At 34.2% G+C, this 21,326-nt stretch overlaps 3 protein-coding genes, 2 long non-coding RNA genes and 1 pseudogene across 6 annotated transcripts; 3 read left to right on the top strand and 3 right to left on the bottom strand.

The window, feature by feature from the left end:
* Nucleotides 1-417: 417 nt before the first annotated feature.
* On the top strand, nucleotides 418-3,167 carry LOC104749497 (putative protein phosphatase 2C 27). The gene is made up of 4 exons (XM_010471139.3): nucleotides 418-1,578; nucleotides 1,672-1,863; nucleotides 1,947-2,152; nucleotides 2,386-3,167. The coding sequence occupies exons 1-4, from the start codon at nucleotides 1,396-1,398 to the stop codon at nucleotides 2,945-2,947; spliced, it is 1,143 nt and encodes a 380-aa protein (XP_010469441.1). The 5' UTR covers nucleotides 418-1,395; the 3' UTR covers nucleotides 2,948-3,167.
* A 1,171-nt stretch (nucleotides 3,168-4,338) lies between these two features.
* LOC147925055 (uncharacterized) lies at nucleotides 4,339-5,272 on the bottom strand. Its single transcript, XR_015584489.1, has 2 exons — nucleotides 5,028-5,272; nucleotides 4,339-4,620 (listed from the first exon to the last, which is right to left on the bottom strand). It is a non-coding gene; the product is annotated as an uncharacterized LOC147925055 (long non-coding RNA).
* Nucleotides 5,273-5,693: 421 nt separating this feature from the next.
* LOC104749496 (ethylene-responsive transcription factor ERF112-like) lies at nucleotides 5,694-9,604 on the bottom strand. 2 transcript variants are annotated; one of them, XM_087491437.1, is made up of 4 exons: nucleotides 9,313-9,604; nucleotides 7,860-8,637; nucleotides 5,876-6,526; nucleotides 5,694-5,789 (listed from the first exon to the last, which is right to left on the bottom strand). In XM_087491437.1, the coding sequence occupies exons 1-2, from the start codon at nucleotides 9,581-9,583 to the stop codon at nucleotides 8,168-8,170; spliced, it is 741 nt and encodes a 246-aa protein (XP_087347563.1). In that variant the 5' UTR covers nucleotides 9,584-9,604; the 3' UTR covers nucleotides 5,694-5,789; nucleotides 5,876-6,526; nucleotides 7,860-8,167. The 2 variants fall into 2 exon arrangements, with proteins under 2 accessions (XP_087347563.1, XP_087347562.1); XM_087491436.1 differs by lacking the exons at nucleotides 5,694-5,789; nucleotides 5,876-6,526 and adding an exon at nucleotides 7,171-7,511 and having other exon boundaries at nucleotides 9,313-9,586.
* A 3,513-nt stretch (nucleotides 9,605-13,117) lies between these two features.
* On the top strand, nucleotides 13,118-18,761 carry LOC104753277 (B3 domain-containing protein At2g33720-like; annotated as a pseudogene).
* On the top strand, nucleotides 14,581-16,619 carry LOC147925054 (uncharacterized). Its single transcript, XR_015584488.1, has 2 exons — nucleotides 14,581-15,193; nucleotides 15,330-16,619. It is a non-coding gene; the product is annotated as an uncharacterized LOC147925054 (long non-coding RNA).
* A 284-nt stretch (nucleotides 18,762-19,045) lies between the features above and the next one.
* Nucleotides 19,046-20,652, bottom strand: LOC104749493 (DEAD-box ATP-dependent RNA helicase 21-like). Its single transcript, XM_087491435.1, has 3 exons — nucleotides 20,499-20,652; nucleotides 19,883-20,007; nucleotides 19,046-19,696 (listed from the first exon to the last, which is right to left on the bottom strand). The coding sequence occupies exons 2-3, from the start codon at nucleotides 19,903-19,905 to the stop codon at nucleotides 19,249-19,251; spliced, it is 471 nt and encodes a 156-aa protein (XP_087347561.1). The 5' UTR covers nucleotides 19,906-20,007; nucleotides 20,499-20,652; the 3' UTR covers nucleotides 19,046-19,248.
* Nucleotides 20,653-21,326: the final 674 nt, after the last annotated feature.

Raw genomic sequence — 21,326 nt, 5'->3', positions numbered from 1 at the left:
AGAAACATTCAACTACATAATCATCTTTGGAACTACCATAGGTTTTGTTAGTCCTAGACTCTTTAGAGCATCGAAAGTTTCTAATTTTAATCATTACCAATTTTTTACTTTTAATAAAAGTCTAGTAAATGATAATTGCAAAATTACAATATGCTTATTCCATCAGTATGAATGGAATGAATTATGATGTCCAACAACTAACCCAGTAACTACCAATTCAATTTTGATACCTCTACCGGTATCGGGTAACGCCCTTCCTAAACCGGAAATAAATTACCCGGTAATGTGAACATAGCCGCAATATTAGCTGCAACGTATGTAATTACGACACGTGGATGGCGGGAATCTATCGCCCATTGGGAAAGACAAAAGGGAGATTGCATGATTTAGATCTTGACCGTTAAGTTTAATTATCTTAGAGATCTAACGGTTAGGACTGGGTGGCGGTACCACCCGGTCAAAGTAATCTGTAGCCGTTGATTTAGAGACACGTGTCGGTAGGATATCTCCGGTTTGACAGATAGACGATCCAAGAGATTACCTGGAATCGCCGGTGACCAACCAAATACCAAACAAACGAGACAAACAAAAAAGCTTCTCTCTCTCTTTCTCTCTCAAAGAAAGCTTTTGGAAAATTGTCTTTCGTCAATTCTCTTCTTTAAACGCCAAAACATTTTTTCTGGGTTTTCGAGAATTTCTTCGAAAAGATCTGACGGGTAACACGAGAATCATCAACTGTGAGAAATCATAGAGCTTTTTTGTTTTTTTGCTTCTGTAGTTTTGGTTATCTTTCTGAATTCTCAACCTGCTTCAAGATTTTCTTGTATTTTTCTATCATTTTGTGAGGTGGGTTTTGTTGAAAGAGGGCTTCTGGTAAATTCTGATTCGGGTTTTGGTTATACTGGATCATCGATTTCTTGATCTGACCTGAGAAAAAAAAGTTTTTATTTTTTAAAACCCTTGAAGAAGAGGCTAGTTCTATAACAGAGTTGTGTTTGAGAGCTTGATTTGGTGCTTAATTGGAGTTGTAGAAGCTTTGGATTGTTTCTGTGGTGGGTTATTGGATTCCTTCACTTTCTTCATTTGTTGAGTCTGCTGGGTACCGTTTTGATCAAGATCAAGGATCTGCTGGTTTTAGGGTATTTTATCAAAATCTGGAATTGATCTTTTTGGAAGGAAGGTCTTTTTTTTTTCTGTAGTTGTCAAGGTCTTTGGTGAAGTTTGTTTCTCACGAAGTTTGATCCTTTATAAGTTGGGTTGTATTGATCTTAGATCTAGTGGGAATAAAGGAAGTCCTTGGAAAGCAACAGACTTGAAAACGCTATCACGAGAGGAATTGTTGCTGAAAACTACAATAGTTTTTTATATGATTCAGAGAAGAACTCAGAGCTGAGTATGGATTTTTCACCTTTGTTAACGGTTCTTGAGGGAGATTTCGACAAGGATAATAATGCTTCTTCTGCAACAGAAATTGATGATACTTTAGAGAACTTAGATGATACTAAGCAGATAAGTAAACGAAAACCTCCCAGGCACCTCACAAGCACTGCTACTAGGCTGCAGGTTACAGCCAGTACGGTAATTTTTATTAACCCACAATTTCTGTTTTTTACTTTTTCTTCTTGTTGCAATGGGATTCGAATGATGTGACTTGTTTCTGTTTGTGTGCAGGATGTGGATGTTTGTAATTTGGCTATGAAGTCACTTGATGAAAACTCAGATTTTCTTCCTGTATACCGATCAGGAAGTTGTGCTGAGCAAGGGGCAAAACAGTTCATGGAAGATGAACACATTTGCATCGATGATCTTGTTGATCATCTTGGTTCAGCTGTTGGATGTTCTTCTCTTGGAGCCTTCTATGGGGTGAGTCATGACCCTGATTCTTCTTTTCCAAGGGTATTAATTTAGAAAAAGTCTATAACATTGTTGATGGTGTCCTTTGGCAGGTATTTGATGGCCACGGTGGTACAGATGCAGCACACTTTGTTAGAAAGAACATACTGAGATTCATTGTAGAGGACTCCTCCTTCCCACTATGCGTAAAGAAGGCAATTAAGAGTGCTTTCTTAAAAGCTGATTATGAATTTGCAGATGATTCTTCTCTTGACATCTCTTCTGGGACCACTGCGCTTACAGCTTTTATTTTTGGAAGGTAAGGACATTTAAATTCGTATTTATGAACTTAGGCAGTTATATATGTTATCACCTGTGAAATCATCAATACTTATCAGGTTGCATGTGTGTATAAGATAAAAGAATAAGGTGGTTTGTGTACTTACTTACTTTCACCTTTATTGTAAAGACTTATGTAACGGTCTGTTTTACCATGTTTCTTTGTAGCTTTGATTTGATTTTGAATAGAATTGCTACATTCTTGATTTGCAGGAGGTTGATAATAGCAAATGCTGGTGATTGCCGAGCAGTACTGGGGAGAAGAGGTAGAGCAATTGAGTTGTCCAAAGATCACAAACCAAACTGCACCGCCGAGAAAGTAAGAATAGAAAAGTTAGGTGGAGTTGTGTATGATGGCTACCTCAACGGGCAACTATCAGTTGCACGTGCCATTGGAGACTGGCACATGAAAGGTCCCAAAGGCTCTGCTTGTCCTCTAAGCCCAGAGCCAGAGTTGCAAGAGACGGACCTAAGTGAAGACGATGAGTTCTTGATAATGGGATGTGACGGTCTGTGGGATGTGATGAGCAGTCAGTGCGCTGTGACAATCGCAAGGAAGGAACTGATGATTCATAATGATCCAGAGAGATGCTCTAGAGAGCTAGTGAGGGAGGCCCTTAAACGAAACACCTGTGACAATTTAACAGTGATTGTTGTATGCTTCTCTCAGGATCCTCCACAGAGGATAGAGATCCGAATGCAGTCACGGGTGAGGCGGAGCATATCTGCGGAAGGGTTAAACCTACTCAAAGGCGTGCTCGATGGCTACCCGTGAGTAATGGTTGTGTCTTATGTTACTTTTGTGAGACTATTGCCAAGTTAGAGAGTGTTACAGGTTGACATGTTGTGTTCCGAGTATGTTGTGATTAATATTAGTAATATTGAACATCCATTGAGAGGTTTTAGATGGATGCATCATATCCCATTGTAAATAATTTTTAACATGTTCCACCAGATTCTTCTTAAAAATATATATCAGAATTTCTTCTTCGCTTGTAGGCTCTCTCATATGTTTCTTGGGATCATCTAGAACCCACACTTTTTTCATTCCGGTGTATAAATTGTTACTAGAAAAGTTAGGCTGACGCTTAGCTAATATTTACCAAAAATGGTAATTGTCAAGGCCTTAGTGCTATTGACACCTAATTGACCCAAGAGAAAGTGGGCACTGTCCAAACAACAGATACGCTTTGCTGGAATGACTATTAATTGGAGTTTTGATACGTTTTTTAAATATAATTATCAAAATGATACACTTACTATTTACAATTAGAGAAATCTACATTTGACACTGTTCCTTTGTTTTCTTTTTCTTTTTTGCCATTCAACAGTTTTATTAATTACATTTGCTGCCATTGTACTTTTCTTTTTTTCCCTATTTTTTGATTTCTCAAATAATTATTGATATATTTTTTTATAGAAAACTTCATAGATACACAAAATCTATATTTTTCTTTACAATTTGATATGAAATTTGTTTAATAATTTTTAAATATATTAGATACATCTTTTGTATCCATACACATTTTTAAGTGTACAAATATCTATACACCTTATTAAGTGTACACATGCTTGTACACATTATTAAGTGTACATATGTTTAGACACAAGTGTACATATGTTTAGACACAAGTGTACAAATGTCTGTACACATTATTAAGTGTACATATGTAATTTTTACAAAACCATTGCAGTACACACATTTGAAACTCTAAGTATTAAACAAATTACATTTGTACACTTAATAATGTGTATATGCATCTGTACACTTAATAAGGTGTATAAACATCTGTATACTTAAAAAAGTGTACGGATACAAAGATGTAAAAAAATATTTAATATTGTCGAATAAAATCATCAAACAAAATGCATATCAAATTATTAAGAAAAAAACATAGATTTTTTTATGTGGAAAAAATTTGGAAACAAAAGATATATTAATAAATATTTGAATAATTAGAAAAAGATGAATGTGATGAAAAAAAAAAAAAAAAAACAAATCTAAAAACAAGGAGACCCTTACTTGTAATTTTGCACATTTGGACTCAACCCCACATTTTCTCTATCTCATACCATCTATATTACACACACAGTACATATGGGGGATTTTTCTAGTTTTAAATAGTAACTGTACTATAAAACCTATTATGTTTCCAAAATGTATTGTTTTGCTAAAAAACCCTTTTTTATTATAAACGCAGCAAACAATTTGCGAATTATATTATCAATATAAATATATTTTGTCTTACTTATCGCCGCAAACACAATGACTAAAATCAGGATTGGTGTTTTTGCCTTGTTGTGCACACATAAGTTTACAAGCAGAGAAAGACCGCATCATTGTACAAGCGCAACCCCCATATAGGCAGGCAGGAGGTATTGCACATGACACTGCGTTTTTGCAATCTGAGTCTTTGTGACATCTTTTGCTTTCTGTCGTCGTCATAACTTCAAAATATAAAATAATCCAAAAGAAAACAAACAAAAATTGTAAGTGTTTAATTTTAGATCAATCTTTTCTATTTAAATCGAACAAAAAAAACAAACTGATATGAAAAACCATTAAAAAAAAGTATAGTTTTATATATCCTAAAAAATAACATCAAATTAAAATATAATCAAAAACTGGCTGCTTGGACAATCAACATGAATGTATTTTTTTTTTTTAGTAGTTTGAAAATAGCATTTGTTTGAATCAACATTAGATCTTTTTGTTCTTATGTTTAGAAAAATCCATTCAAGAAACAGGAAATCACCTTACATGTTATATTCATTACAAACATGAACATACATGTGTGTGTTTCTTTGTAAATAGTTAAATACATACTAATATTGTGTATGAGCGAGGAACTTACATAAGGCAGATAGAAGAAACATAACCAAGAAGAAGCTTGTTTTGTTTGAGTTCATCATATCTATATACTTTGCTTATTGTATTCAATTTCTTTGCGAAAATTAGGCAAACGAAGAGGGTTGATATGTATTGGATCTGATATTTGAGTTTATATAGGAAGGGTTATATTGAACACAATAATATAACAGATCTAATTCAATTGAATTAGAGAGATAAGTTAGAGATTTGAGCTGATTCCTTATAGTTGCTGAAAAAAATAAAAAAATAATAAGATACAGATTTTTAAAGAATGTAAAAGATCTACAAATTGTTTCTTTAATTCTAAAGATTTTGATTTAGTGGAATTTTTATTAATTTTTACGAGATTCTGATGATTATATTTTAAAGGGATTTAATGCAACTTTTCTAAAATAATTGTTGATGATCTGGTAAAATTTTATTATTAATTCCATTGGATGTTGTGTGATAATATAAAGTGAATCGCATTGATGAGTGAAAAAACATGTCACCGTATGTTAAAATTTTAAAAAGGTTTTCTATTTGCATTCTAATTCCAAGTGGAAGAAACAAGTCAACAAGTAAACCTTTGATTAACTCAGGCCATGTGCATCGGTGAAGGACAATTTTTGGTCCTTCAAATATTTTATTCTTATTTTTGGTCCTTCAATTTTTGGTATGAGCATTGGTTGTCCATGATTCTCTTTGCTTCTTCAAGTGGATCATTCAACTTTCATTATCTTCGGTACACCTTTAGGAGTAGCTCCTGCGTAAAAATATGAGTTAACCAGAAGAAACAAAGAGTTAACCAATACAAAGTCTATGTGAAAGCAAAGAAAAACAAATGCTCACTTTCACCGCCACCAAGACTGTTGACAGCCTCAACAAAAGCCTCGTGAAGCTCTGGAGTCCAACGCATACGAGCCTTGCCCGTTCCGTTATTGCTATTTGAAGATGTTGTGCTAATAGGTCGTAACTCCACGGATGGCGAAGGTTGCTGCTGAACAATCGGATCTTCATCGGTGATCAAGTGGTCAGCCCAATCATGCCAATCACTTCGTTTTTGAATGTCATCAAACGCAGCACCAATGCCACCATCCTCTACATGACTGCTGTTTTGAATCGCCGCGTGGGTTTCAGGAAAATCAAGAAACTCTCCAGACAGTGAATCATGATGACACCAAGAACTATCGTTGCTCGATGTATGCAAAGCCGCAGCCGCAGACAAAACAGGGGTTTTGGACCGAACTCGTTGGGGTTGGATGCTTTTGCCGGCAAAACAAGTCGGAGAAATAACACAAACATCTCACACGCAGACACGTGTAACGAAGGACGGAGAAAGAAATGTCCCCTATGAAGGAACGTTCCTTCGATATATGTCGAATTTAGATTTAAATTAAATCATTTAATTGCATCGGACAGCCCATTCATACGCCGATGCAAATGCTCTCAGACAAGTCTCCCCACCATTTTGTCTGCACCTCTTCTAATAGACACAAACGCCTACAATTTAAAGCAAATAGCAGAAATAACGGTAAAAACTAAGCCTTTCTTATCTTTTATATATTTTTGCCTCTAAAATTGAGTACTTTAGTTTTAGAGAAATTCCTTTAAATACCACAAAAAAAAGTTTTTTTTTTCCAAAAATACCACATTTTTTTTTTTTTCAAAAATACCACAAATTTTTTTTTCCAAAATTACCACAAACACAAAAATTGATTTTTAAGGATGTCAATTTTTTTTTTAGGTTTGGGTTGACACATTTAGTTTTAGGGTATAGTTTTTAGGGGTAGGGTTTAGTATTTAGAATTTAGGAATTAGTTTTAGTATTAGAACTTTAATTAAATCATGTGGTATTTTTGGAAAAAATTACATTTTAGTGGTATCTTTGAAAAAAAAAACTAAATTGTGGTATTTTTGGAATAAAAACCTATTTTAGTGGTATTTATGACAATTGTCCATAGTTTTTAATGTATTTAATACTCTATTATTTTTGTTTTTAAGATGTTGAATATTTTTAATGTCAAACTCCATTTAATAAATATATTTAATTGAGTTACCCCATTTAATAAATGGATACTCATTTATTAGTGTCAAACTCCATTTAATAAATAGATTTAATTGAGTTACCCCATTTAAATAAATATGGTTTAACTTTTTAATATATTAAATTTTTAGTAAAGATGATAAAAAAACATAATGGGTTGAATGGATACTCATTTATTAGTGTCAAACTCCATTTACAGTAATAAATAGATTTAATTGAGTTACCCCATTTAAATAAATATGGTTAATATTTTACCAATATTACTTATTATCATAGATTACATTTAGTTTATCTTTTTAAAAAATCATGTTTCTTCCTCATGTTCTCTCAACAAGACACGAGATTACGACGAATAGCTTTGCACGCGACACTCTGGACCTTCCGGTAAACTTTGCACCATTAATGATTTGAACCAGTGACTCATGCCGTATGAAAGCAATACTGTTACCATTAAGTACAAGAAATTGTGTTCATTATGACTCGAACCTCATATCTAATGTAGAAATATTAATGAAATCTTGATCAAACCACTCAACCATGCATGGAAAACTTCCACAAATATTTCTTTCTTTATTACCAGCAAGCAATATTCATTTTTTACAACCCATTAAAAATTATATGTGCACTTGATAAGACTTAGATGTAAATGCAGTTTATAAGTATACATTTTTAAAATGTATATCTTATGTTATGGAAATTCGAACACACTCATGTGTAACTCTCAATATTTTTGAATAGTTTTATCTCTTTCATACGTGATATAAAAAATATACTTATGTGTATACTTACATTACATATATATCCAGGCGGTCTATCCGTTGGTCGACTTGACCGATCAGGACGTTGTCCAAGACATATCTTTCTTTTTCTCCAAGTCTTCTTCATCCCTTCTTGCATATTCAGGGTGCTTAAGATTATTTTGCATCCATAAGGCCTGAATCCTAGCTATATGCACTCCATAGACTCTTTAAAGACTACCAAAAGGAAGTCGTAAAGAGATTAAGTAATGGCTTAGAGGATCAAAGCCGTCGGATTACATCAACGGTTAATGCGTTTGATATAACTTGTTCGGAGAGGCATATAATGCCATTAATATGCTATTTTCTTCGTTTGTGGATACTAATGTTCTTCACGGTTTCATCATCCTCCAAATTTTGTCTATCTCCTTGATGGTTCAAAGATGACGACGTAGAAGAAGACATAGTCAATGATAAGTTGGCACCATAATCGCAATTTCTAGATTGAAATTGGCCGTATTGATCGAGAAGCATGTCAGGAGCAATAGCTGGAGGTGGCGTCACGATAATGCTAGCATGGGACGTAGCAGTTGATGGATAGATAAGTTGAGTAGAGTTGATACGAATGTTCTCCGGGAAATTAAGCTTGGCCTTGTGGCCTCTAAACTCAAATGCAGCTTTATCATAAGCTAAGGCGGCCTCTTCTGCAGTGTCAAACGTCCCAAGCCACACACGAGCTGCCTTGTTCGGGTCACGAATCTCGGCCGCCCATTTTCCCCACGGTCTTTGCCTCACACCTCTGTAGTTTCGTTGTCTCAAGTTACTTTGTTCTGTAAGAAAATGATGAAAACTGTAAGTAGTACTTCACACTTTGGTCGGGTTTAACAGTGAATTAAAGATGGTAGACGTGCATGCATGCCTATGATATGGATGTAACATAAGCTATAGGTATACAAGCATTTGTTAAAGTTATTATTAGTTGCACAAAAAAAAAAGATTATTATTAATGTGCGTTTTGAAAATCACATACGATATGATCATTCTACATCTCCTTCTTCTTTTTATTCCCCTCGTCTACAGGTGAGATCTATACATTAGGCCAAACCAACATTTTTTTTTCTCTTAACTGGTAATTAACTACATGTACTAAAGTATCTCCTATCATTTCACGATACAAAATAAGTTCGACCATTTAAAAATTTTGTCCCTTATGTTTCAAGTCTAAATTAACTTTGGCTGCCTAGTTATCTCAACCAAAACATGACCAAAATTGAACCATCAACATTCACAATGATGAATTGTGTTATACTAATACATTGTGGCCATATATTATATTAGATCTCCATTTGATCAAGGGCTGCCATTTAAGGGACTACCAATGTTACAAATTACAAGATTGAATCGTTCCTATGTTTGTGAAAAGAGAATCACCAATGGAAAAGGCAATCACACAAACTATAATCAAGTATATTAGAATAATAGGAAAATGGATCTGATGAGATTACCTTGAAGAGTAAGAGAAGATGATTGATCCATGGATGGTGGGATGGGTTGATCAGTGAGTTCAGAGACAAAAGCAGACACATCAGACTCCGACAAAGTTGAGCAACCACACAACGTTTCTTCTTTCTCTTCTCTATTTCCGGCCATTGATTCTGGTGAAAGAGGTCTCTTCCCACTATGCATTATCCGATGATTATTTTTATTTAATTTTGAAGTCAAAGATTGGTTTGGGTACAAGCCAAAGATACCAGCAAAGATGTTTATTCTCTGCATCTATGTTATATATATAGACGCACACGCATGTATTTGTTGACCAATAATTTATAGCTCGTGAGTTTCTATAACCTAGAGAGGACATTTTGGTCATAATCTCGAAGACAATTCTTCGTAATCATCTCTCTTTGTATTAACAAAAAAAATGTCACACTATTAACTCAACCTAGTGTGCGTGTGTATACCAAAATTCATGAATTGTTGGATTGATGATCCATACAATTTTATTGAGAATTTGATTTACTTACATATATTAGACTTGCATTTCTGATACGACAAATGATATAAGAGTTTGTTCGTGTGCTGTAATGCGTTAAATTAATTTAAAATAATATGTATCTTTTCATTTTTAAATCAACACTATATATAGTGAATTTATGATATATATTGTACCGTAAACGTAATATATGAAACATGAACTGATCTCGTCTTCTCAACGTATGTTCAACGTGTTCGATGACGTTCAGTTATGTATTTAGTATTTACTATTAGACGATACTTATTTAAAGATTAAAATAATTAACTACTGATTATATGGTGGTTTCACATAATAATTTTATTTTATGAAAAATTCTCCCACTAACGTTAACGTGTAAATCATTTACCTAAATGACCATGGTTATCTATTTAGGTAATCAAAGAGTGATCATATATATATATATATATATATCCGTCTAGTGTTTGACTAAAATATATTCCTATTTTGCACAATATATCAGATTATTTTAACAAATAGAGTACTGTATTCGACATAATCAAATTACGAGTTTTTTTTTGTTAAAGGGTTTTCTCAAATTAAGTGTGTTTTTTATTCTTAAAATCTATGCTATATTTCATGACCAAAAAATAAAATCAATGGTTTTTTCTCTAAATCTATTACATAGCATGTTATATTTCCAGTTTGCTAATTATAGTTGAGAGTACTTTTGAAAGAAAGAAAAAAAAAGTATTTTAGGTAAAGTTCATGGTTAAATCGGCATGAATATCTATATATACATTTTTGAAGTATATTTTGGGTTCTATCTTTTTGATTTTGCTTATTTAAAATTTTAGTCCCTACAAAATTGCACTAAAAGCAATAAGTAAAATATGGTAAATTGATAAAATCAATTTTCTATAGAAACTAATTAATGATACTTAAATTCTTTATTAATAGCAAATTTCTTTTCTATATATGTGTCCCAAAATAAAATAAAAAATAGAAAAATCAATCACTAAAATATATACACTGAAAAATAAACAATCAGTTAAATTAAATAATTATATATCAAACAAAACAATAATAGTATTATTTTAAATAAATAAAAAATATTATTCTGATTAACTACACATTATACAAATAATTATAATTCATAATTTTAGTGTTTTATTCTGATAAAATTATAATACTTTAAGAATAATTGTATCACCTCTTAAATAGAAAAATATTAAAAATTAACAATATGTAATTTTATTACTAAATTAAATACCGCAAATTAAAATCAAACATCATTATAAATAAAATTAAATAATTGTTCCATGGTACACCACGGGTTAAATCCTAGTTCAAAATGAAAAGACAAAACATACAGTTTCTATATATTCGCTGCATTTGCTACATACAGATTCCCTATTTCATCATAAAAAAAATGCTGGAACGGAATATGCAATGAATCTCTTATAATATGTGATCTCTCTGTTTGTGGATTCTATAATAAGCAGTTTGGAGCGATTGATGTATATTTTTTATTGGGTAGAATTAGGTAGAATATTGCCATTACATGCATGATGTCAACAATTTATTTTTCAATTTTATAAACTTGTGGTTGAGGAAAAAAAAACATAATACTGTACATAACAAAAAAAAAAAAGAACATAACCTGAAACATATAAAATAACTTGCTAAATTAATAAAACATTTGACCCAATCTGGAATTTGAAGTATGTTAGATAAAATATTGGTTTAAAGACTGAAATGACGTATGTGCTTACATAATAGTAAATGTGGTCAACCTTGAATATTATAGTCAGAGCAAACTTCGCACGAACAAATCAAACTCCGATCTCATACCAATAGCATACGACCATGCCTCGTAGTCTAAATGATTGCCACAAAAGAATTATTATTGGCCAACTTTGACCTAGTATTATATTGATTTTTATAGCTACTATATGATTTTTTCTTTCTTTTTCCGATAAATACTTATACTATGATTGTTTTACTATGGTATTATGCATACGGTACATTATTGCATTATCATTTACTTCATAAGTTAATATGCCATCTATTTCCAACACATTAATTGTTGTAAAATAAATTCCTTATAGTTTCACGATACTGTAGTTCTTTAATATTTAAATAGAGTGATCTGAGGCAGACCGCTTTGATCGGGAACTATTTTGTTTGTTTGAGTAACAACTTGTGCTTGGATTCAATTGGGTTACTTTACGTAGCAAATTATAGTACACAGTACATCTATACAGTTTTTCTTGTAGTCAGTACATATATACAGTTTGTGAGAGTGGCGTTCGTACATAAACATATTATTGAACAGTCTCTATTGGAACGAATTAGACGTCTGTGAGAGACAATTCATGTCACTTATGAATTGTTATAAATAAAACAAATTTATCTTGTCATTAGCTACAAAATTGACTACCAAGTCAATATACATGGCCACGAGAACTGAATGGCGCATACTAGCAACAAGTGGCTACAATAATACGGTTAGAGTCCTAAATACAATAGTCATGACTCATGAGTATTTGTGCGGCTAAACTAAACATTTCGTGGCTAGAGTCGGTGTAGCTGCCGCTTACATATATCTTCGCCCAACCAACAAACCAATGAGGATTCTGAATCGGCAAATTGACAGATTTGTTTGGAATGCAATGTATATATATGCATGCTCATGCTGGTCATCTCTCTTGCAAAGATCTTTTCCTAATTTTTGGTTCACGAACTCCACCTAAATTCTTATAAATTGAAAAAAAAACTCCCTCTTCTTTGTTTTCTGAACTAAGAGCAAACTAACATCAAACAAAAAAAAAAAAAAAACTTGCTGAACACATTACATATTTGCAGGTTTAAAAAGAAAACGAGCTGTATTGGGTTATGTCGTGGCCTCGTGGGCTTAGCTAAGCCCATCTGTATTGAATATCTCTTACCTTCTTGAAATAAATTTGTGATTAAAAACACCGACCCAACCACATAGAGAAGAGAATTGGCACCCACAAAGTATAAGACGCACGAAATGGAAAATTACAGCTTCATAAATCGATGCGGAATCGAAACTAATTAAATTAGTAAAAAAGTACTTTTTACATAAATCAGCGAAACTAAATAAAGAATCCTTTTCCTTTAACTCGTTAACAAATGAATTTCCTTTTCGAATTAAAATATATTATATAAATTGTATTTATCTACATTCCAGTCTCAAATCGAATCGAAAATTATAAACTCTTGACGTACGTCTTGTTACTTCTGGTAGAGAGAATCAAACGTGAATGATGCAAAATTCACAAAAAACACCACAAGACCTTCAATCCTCGGCAATGGAAAACCCTAAAGAGAGTTTGGTCTCCACGACTCTCTGTTTGTCGTCTTGTGCAATGGCTCCTCCCTCTGCTGCATCGAATACTCAATACTTCCACGGCAATTCATCGGAAAACCCTAAAGAGAGTTTGGTCTCCACAACTCTCTGTTTGTCGTCTTGTGAAAGGACTCCGCCTCCCTCTTCTGCATCGAATACTCAATACTTGCTTTACGGCAATTCATCGGAAAACCCTAAAGAGAGTTCGGTCTCCACGACTCTCTGTTTGTCATCTTGTGAAGACCCTAAGAAGAGGAAGATGAACCCTGATGATCGCAAGGTTTATTGCACACCAAGCGACAACAAATTAACCAAACAAGAAAGAAAGATTAAGCGAATGAGGACCCTCACGAATGAAGAAAGGGAAAAAGACGAATGGTACGGTGTTTCAACAGAACTAAAACTCTTCAAAGATCCCTGGATCATCAAGAAGGTACTCACCCCTAGCGATCTTGGCCAGCTTAGCCGTCTTCTTCTTCATACTGCCCCCATTGAGGACCACATCATCAAATATCTCAACGAGGATGACCACAATATGGTACAAGAAGGGTTAGGAATCACGGTCGATGTGTACGACCACGACACTGACTCTTCATACCAGCTGCTTCTAAAGAGATGGACCAAGTTGAATAGTTATGTTTTAAATGGAGGATGGCCTATATATTTTGTCCGTAGAAGAGGTTTGAGAAAAGGAGATGAAATTGGACTATTTTGGGATCGTTTCGCTTCGAGGCTCCACTTTCGTGTGCTTTCTCGTGCACCTACATAAGTTTTTGTAGATCAGAATTGAACCCTAAACTAGTATACGAATATTGGAGCAATGAGTGGAGAAAGAGAGATCGAGAGAGATTTTTCTTTTTTTTTAGGCTTTTCAAGTTTAGCATTTTTTTTTCTTTACGTTTTTCAGCCATCAAAAATATTATTTTAAATTTAGATATATAAAATCAAGATATGCAAGAAATACAATTTTAGTTCAACTTAATTAATCATTTTCAATTAATTTTCATTCTAGAACTGAATATCCAAACGAATCAGAACTTTGTTAAAAGCAATTTCCACCTGTCAACATAATCTATATTAGATTGCCATTAATGCAGCTACATACATTATACTTTTTAGTCAAAGCAATTTTAGAGCAAGGCCAATGGGGGTTGTTATATTGAGGTTGTTATATACTGTTTGCATTTTTTATGAATTAAATTTGTATTGTTTTTTAAATAAGAATTCATGATCCCTTAGAGAATATTTTTCCATCCATTGGTAGGTTCTAAATTTGGGTCTTTTATTTTTGAAAAAAAATGTTTTTTGAAATTTAAAAGTTTTAAATAGAATAGAAGAAGTATAAATGTTTAAACATTTAAGATTTTATAAAAATAGGAAAATGATTGTAATATCTATCTCTTTGCTTCAATCTTTTTTAAGACTATCTTTATCAAATCTTATTAAAAGCCTTTGTTTGTTCCAAACAAGACGAATCAATTTCAAGAAAACATGAAAGAGATGACTTAACAAAAACGAAGCCAACCCAATGAAAAGTAAGACGGAGACAGTTGATTATAAACAAAAACATAACCACAGGCTCCTTTTTCCTATTCACAAAAAAAAATAAGAGTCAATCACATAGTCTTTCAAGCAAATTTAGGCTTAGGTAAGGCTGAGCCTAAGGTGTTGGTGCTGCTGCCGCCACCGCTGTGGTGATGATGGATTGATGCCAGTTTATGAATCCAGAATTTATGACCTTTCTTTAGTTTTGGACAGATCTGGCTCGACAAAAGATTGAGTCTTCCTTCGTTTGTCAGAGACTTCTTAAACTGTTCCAATGTTAGCTCATGGTGATGAAAGAACAAAGTGTTGATTAGAAATTAAAGAAGCTAGGGGGAGATGGTTGTGTTATACCTTCCAGCCTTTGGGGATTGTGAATCCTCCATAGTCAATATCAGCAACTGCTTTTCTAAAGGAACCAAAGATTGGAGGAGATAATCTCATTGTTTCACGAACAACTTGCCAACTATACTTCATCTTTTTCACATCTTCCACTGTAAGATATTCTCCTTCCCCTTTGTTTGCTTTTATCCGAACATGTTCTGAGAGATGAATCAAGAGAGATATTTAGAGTTGACTTTGCGGATAGAAAAAATATGTATACTGAGATTCATTTCATTGTTACCTTGCAGGAGAGTGTCACGGCAAGTTGGGTGCTGAGCTAACATCTTGAAAGTCATGGCCATTGCGTAAGAGGTTGGAACAATCCTTCGGTATCACCAGCCTAATATTCTGGCCAATATCAAACACAAATTCCAAATGGTTTTAGATCAAACTGAACAACAATGCTCTAACTTAGTCATCAAATCAAATCCTAATCTAGGCATAGTTGGTGTAAAAATCAACAACAATCCTATAGCTTTTCAATCTCTGCAAGTAGATGTAGAATCAATTTACCTTGTGCATGACTGCGAAAGCAGCTTGGAAAGGAGTCATCTCCTCATATGGAACAGCTCCAGCTACCATTTCCCATAAAATAAGTCCAAAACTATAAACATAACACTTCCTTCCCTGTGGTATCCGTCTTATCACTTCAGGTGCCATCCACCTATAAGTTCCAGTATTATCACCCAAAACATCACAGTACTCCTCCTCGCACGCTATGCCAAAGTCAGCGATCTTCAAGTGAAAGTCTTTTTCGATTAACATGTTCTCTGGTTTGATACATACTCCGTGGTGATACAGTTTCCAGTACTGACTCCCACAAACTGCATCAGGACATCATCAATCAGAAGAAAAGTAACAAACCATCACACCAAAAGGCATCAATCTTATTTCATACAACCAAAATGACATAATATAACATAAAGACAAATCACCTTAACGACGTTCGGATGGCTTAGTTGAGATAAAAGTGTGGCTTCCATGATAAACTGTTTCTCCAAACGAGCTGCCAAGAACCTGTCGTCGCTATTGTCAGGCGCTGTGAAAGAACCTAATCTTACAATTGAACTAAGCAACTTACCCTCTCAATTGGATTGATCCAATCTCTTCTGATTGAATCACCTTTCCCTTTGCAGCGCCTCCAATATAATCTCCACGATGATTCAAATCGCCTCCACCAAGATCTCAGCCATGTCAAATATACACCAAGATCTCAGCCGTGTCAAATCGCCTCCGACCAAACACGAGACTGATTCTATAACCTCCGATTAAAGCAGACATCCTTTGTCGAATCAAGACTTTGATCGCGAGAGAAAGAGAGAAAGGGAGAAAGAGAGAAAGTGAGAGACGAAAAATCATTCTTCTGCGTCTGATTTTTTTTTTACCCTTTTGTATTTTTCAGCTCGACCAACAAAATAAGGACACGTAGCGTCCCTTATAACAGAGTTGACGCTATTAAATAAGGGGTTCCCTTCGATTTTGTCTTTTCTTCAGATTTATTTTTTCCCTAATAAACTCTAACAACCCCATTAATAACCTCTGATGGTGTAGGTCTTAGGAAACATAAGACCATCATTAATAGTTGAACTCATAAACGTTTCTCAAAAACAAAAATTAATAATATTTTAATTAAAATAAGTATAAACCAATAATAAGTCGCCATGTGTAAGAATAGTGTAGTAATCGTTTCTTCCGGCAGCAACTTGAGAAGCGCTTCTCTTTTCTCTCTTCTCTCTTGTCTTTTTAATATTTTTTATTATTTATTTATTAAATTTTTGGTAAAGCAACGATATGAGTAACCACCGTTAATGATGCTCTAATATATGTATACTATTTTTTGAATACTCAACATGGCTATATAATTATAAACATAGTTTGCAATGGCAAAATTCTGTAAAAATAAACTTCACAAACTATTACCATATAAAAACGATGATTGCTTCCTTATAAACGCATCGTTCGCATATTCCTGGGGTAGGTTCGCCTCTCATCCATTGTTTTTTTTGGTTCGTGAGTTCAATCATAATATTTTGTTTTTCATTGAGAAGTTCGAGTTGTATGAATTAGCAAAATTTCATATTCAAATATTTGATAATAAATATGAGTTTCATAAACAGATACAGATCTAGATACTAAATTGATGACTAAAAGTTTAGTATATCTAGATCTGAAAACAACGATTCATATTTGGATACGTCGTAAACAATCTTCAAGAAAGCGTTAGGCGTTAATTAGGCGGTGATCCAACTCCTAACGCCTAACGCCTAGAATGTCTAATCGGAATTTAGGCGATTTACGCGTGTACACTATAAACTATTATATATATAATTATACAAAAAATATGTATAAGAATAATAAAAATATTAAATCAAAAAACAAAAAAATAGACAAAAACATTATTTCAATTCATTTTAGATAACATATTAAACATTTATAATTACGTTTACAGAAATAAACCTTATAAATTTTAAATTTCTGCAATTAAAATTTGAAAATACACTAAAATTATGATATTACAATTTTAGGCGGTTAAAGCGGTCGTCTAGGCGGTGCTATAGTGCCTAGAGCCTAGACGGGACGAAGGCAGACGCCTAGAACGCTTTTTGAACACTGGTCGTAAACATTCGTATCCAGATTTGTAAGAAATAGTTAAAAATGATAATAGAATTAAATAATCTAAATTTTTTACCGTATAATAGTTTCAAATTTTTTTTTTCTCAACATTTTTAACCATAGTATTAGGGGTTATTCTAAAATTACCACACACTTATCAGACTTGGAGTTAATTTAAGATGATTTCTTATTGATCTGAAATATTTTTGTTTAGCATAGATTAGGCTAAATGTATATCAAGACTTATTTTTCTTTGAAAATGTATATTAGGCTTCTCAGATTCCATTATAAATTTTATACATATATATATATATACTGTGATTTAAAAAAGAGTTTTGACTACATTACATCATTTGGTCAGGTTTTTCACTTTTCGCCGATCATGGATATGGCTCCCATTTCAGCGGCAAATACTCATGGCAAGAGTTTGGTCACCCTGGATCTGTTTCCGTGCGAGCCACATGATCCCATGGTTGTTTGTGGACCAACAGGCAATAAGCACCCCGAAGAAAAAACAAACCTGGCGTGGATGAGGTTTTATGAATTATGACGGATGAAGAAATAAAAGAGTAGGAGCGGCACAATGTCTCAACAAACCTAACTCTCTACACCGATCCATGGACCATCAAGAAGGAAATGACCAAAACAAGTCTTGGCTATCTCAACCGTCTTTTCCTAAACGGAAGCACTGTACGTAGCGACATTCTGAGATATCTCTCTGTGTCTGATCAAAGGGTACTCGAAGACGGCTTTGGATTATCACTCTAGGTGTATGATGACGACACTGCTTCTATGCACAACCTGGTTCTCAAGAAATGGCACAAGTGTGCAAGCTACGTTCTCCTCAATGGATGGCGTATGGATTTTGTCGTGAGAAGAGCTTTGAAGGAAGGCGATGTGATTGGAATGTATTGGGATCCTTATGGTTTCATGCTTCATTTTTGTGTGCTTTCTCGTGCACCAATAAGAGCTAGCTCAGGTTCCGTAGCAATTGGTTCAACATCATTTGCTCCTCGTCTTGCAGGTCCATAGGAGCTCGCTAGCTATGGAGGCTGTGTCTGCAGAGAGATTCGTATTTTCTTATTGTAATGGTCAAACAAAGTGATGTGATTTTATCTGGTTTTTATATGGTTTATGTTGAATAAAGAATAAATGCTTTTATGTCTAAAATAAGAAATGAAACTATAATAATTTGTTACAGCGTCTTCGCAAAGTCATTGATTGCCACACAACCAAAAAAACTGAATGGTCTCTTGCTTGCTTAGCATATCGTCTTGGTAGATTTACTAATTCTCAAGCACAAAGAGAAGATATAAATGTGAAAAAAGAAAAAAAAAAAAAAAAAAACGAGAATCGAACATACTTTTCTTGAACAAAAACCAGTACTAAATATAAAAAGTTACTGAAGTTTCAACTTTCCCACTTGCTACTAGCTTCCTTCACTATCAAACTAGGAATCATAAAGATAAAACATGACTAACATCATAATTATCCCTAAGGGTAAATCGTCGATCACTGGGAAATTTAAGAACAAATCCAGAGGAGCCTAGCGACTCAATTTATATAGACAGTGTCACTATGTCTTGGGGGTCTATCAGGAACCGTACCATGTTTGAATCTGGATGCTTCATGCCTCGCCAGCTCAGGAGGCACCGAACTGTTGCTCTGAACAAGCATCTGCTTCAGATCATAGAAGACCTCGGTATCATGAAGAGTCAAGAACGAAGTCGCAACACCACTCTTCCCAGCACGCCCTGTACGTCCGATACGATGTGTATACATCTCTATATGTTTAGGCATGTCGTAGTTTATGTTGAAATAAGAACGTTGTATACTTGTATCTCTTTTTCTCTCTGCACTTGTGATTTCCCACCGTGTAAGGTCGTGACACGTCACACGGTACCCAGCCTTATCCAGATTTTTAGCAATAGAGTCTGCGTTTTTCTTAGTGTTACGACCATCTCCAATGGTTGGATCCAGATTATGGGATCCAACCATATTTCTAACCGGAAAAATACAAATCTCAAAAGTGAGACACTTGGGCATGTTTATTAGTTTTGGCTAGTCCAATGGTAAACACCTAATGAGTGTCTAAAAAATTTAAATTTTTTAAAAAACTTGGTATAAGTAATACTTGACACACACTCTAAACAATAAGAAATTGACAATGAACAAAGCAGATATCTACCTCCAAACCCAGTGCACATCCATACTTGTTCCTCAGTAGATCAATACACTCCAAAGACAGAGATAAAATACTCATATCCATCTTAGTTTCTCAAATGCATTTGTAGATAGATATCAACAACCAGCCTGATGATGATGATGATGATGATCATACCATACGACAAGAATAAGAAACCACAAGATTCAGGTAAAATATATCCTACTCAGCCATCTCTCTTACTCAAAATACAGATAATAAATGACCCCGCAGTTCATATTGGTCTAGAGCTCTCTATAATCAATTTTGTTGTAATTGGGAACCACAGGAACATGCTCAAATTATCTAAATCAAAAGCCAGACATGTATAACAGTGTGTCTTGTTAATAATTCACACCATCAGGGTCTCTCTCGATTCTTTAGGGACATAGTGAGTGATTTTGATCCAATTAGGGATAAAGCAAATAGATTTGAAGATCAAAACCCAGATTGATTCAATTCCTCATTCCAGACACATAATCACATTCATGCCTAGTAAAACACATACAGACACTGGTTATTGATTCAAATAACCCTAATTTAACAACCCACAAATAACGAGACCTTAGTTTGCTGAACCGAAAATCGCGGATTTTCTCACCAGATTCAACGATTTGCTAAACATCCATCGCCGATCGTGACCATCATCTCCGGCGGATAGAAGACTCCGACGAGCCAATGTATCCTCCATTGGGCTCCGATTTTGTCAAGGTTCGTCGGACACAGAGCGAGAGAGAGAAACAGTGACACGTATGGAGTATTATTTTGTATTTTTTTGTTCTAATAGCTTTGCCCCAACCAACAACACAGTGACACGTATGGAGTATTATTTTGTATTTTTGATTTAAATTTTAGACCCAAAATAGATGGATCCCTCAGTTGGACCCTCCGTTGGAGATGGAAATAGAGCTGTATTTGGGTTGTGTCGTGGGCCTAGCTAAGCCCATCTGTATGATTTTTTTTTCGTCAAAAAGGAATTTATATAGATGATAAAATGTAATCATTACAAAGAGTTTCCGTTAACCAAATAGGGGGATGGAAACAAGATGAATAAAAAGATTCAGAGCTACATCCAAATTTTGCTAAAGCATGAGCTGTTCTATTACAATTTCTTGGAATGTAAGCAAATTGAATTGTGTCAAAAGATTGTGACCAGTGTACTATATCTTGATAAACACCTTCAATCGATGCAATGTATATTGACTGATGCAGCATCTTAATAAGTAACTCGCAATCTCCTTCGAAGATAACATTTCTTATTCCCTGTATCCACGTTTGTTGCATCGCATTCAACAGAGCTTTACCTTCAGCTTCCAATGGTGATGATGCATATCTCATATTTGCAGCTCCCCAACCATTGGAGATGCCTCTGTTATCACGTAGGATCCATCCGCCCCGTGTCTCTTGAGTTAGGGGATCAAAACTTGCA

Source organism: Camelina sativa, chromosome 16 (genome assembly GCF_030686135.1).
Source record: "Camelina sativa cultivar CO46 ecotype springtype chromosome 16, ASM3068613v1".
NCBI classification, from domain to species: Eukaryota; Viridiplantae; Streptophyta; class Magnoliopsida; order Brassicales; family Brassicaceae; genus Camelina; species Camelina sativa.
The sequence above is the reverse complement of the archived record's forward strand: the minus strand, read 5'-3'. Positions and strand labels throughout refer to the sequence as shown.

What these genes read in the sequence shown, in the direction of transcription:
- LOC104749497 (XM_010471139.3), top strand. Translation starts at nt 1,396, where the DNA reads ATGGATTTTTCACCTTTGTTAACGGTTCTTGAGGGAGATTTCGACAAG. An exon ending in TGCAGGTTACAGCCAGTACG is followed by an intron (nt 1,579 to 1,671) that starts GTAATTTTTATT and finishes GTTTGTGTGCAG; the next exon opens with GATGTGGATGTTTGTAATTT. An exon ending in CTCTTGGAGCCTTCTATGGG is followed by an intron (nt 1,864 to 1,946) that starts GTGAGTCATGAC and finishes GTCCTTTGGCAG; the next exon opens with GTATTTGATGGCCACGGTGG.
- LOC104749496 (XM_087491437.1), bottom strand. Translation starts at nt 9,583, where the DNA reads ATGCAGAGAATAAACATCTTTGCTGGTATCTTTGGCTTGTACCCAAAC. An exon ending in ATCTTCTCTTACTCTTCAAG is followed by an intron (nt 8,638 to 9,312) that starts GTAATCTCATCA and finishes ATTTTCTTACAG; the next exon opens with AACAAAGTAACTTGAGACAA.
- LOC104749493 (XM_087491435.1), bottom strand. Translation starts at nt 19,905, where the DNA reads ATGGATGTGCACTGGGTTTGGAG. An exon ending in GATGTGCACTGGGTTTGGAG is followed by an intron (nt 19,697 to 19,882) that starts GTAGATATCTGC and finishes TTTTCCGGTTAG; the next exon opens with AAATATGGTTGGATCCCATA.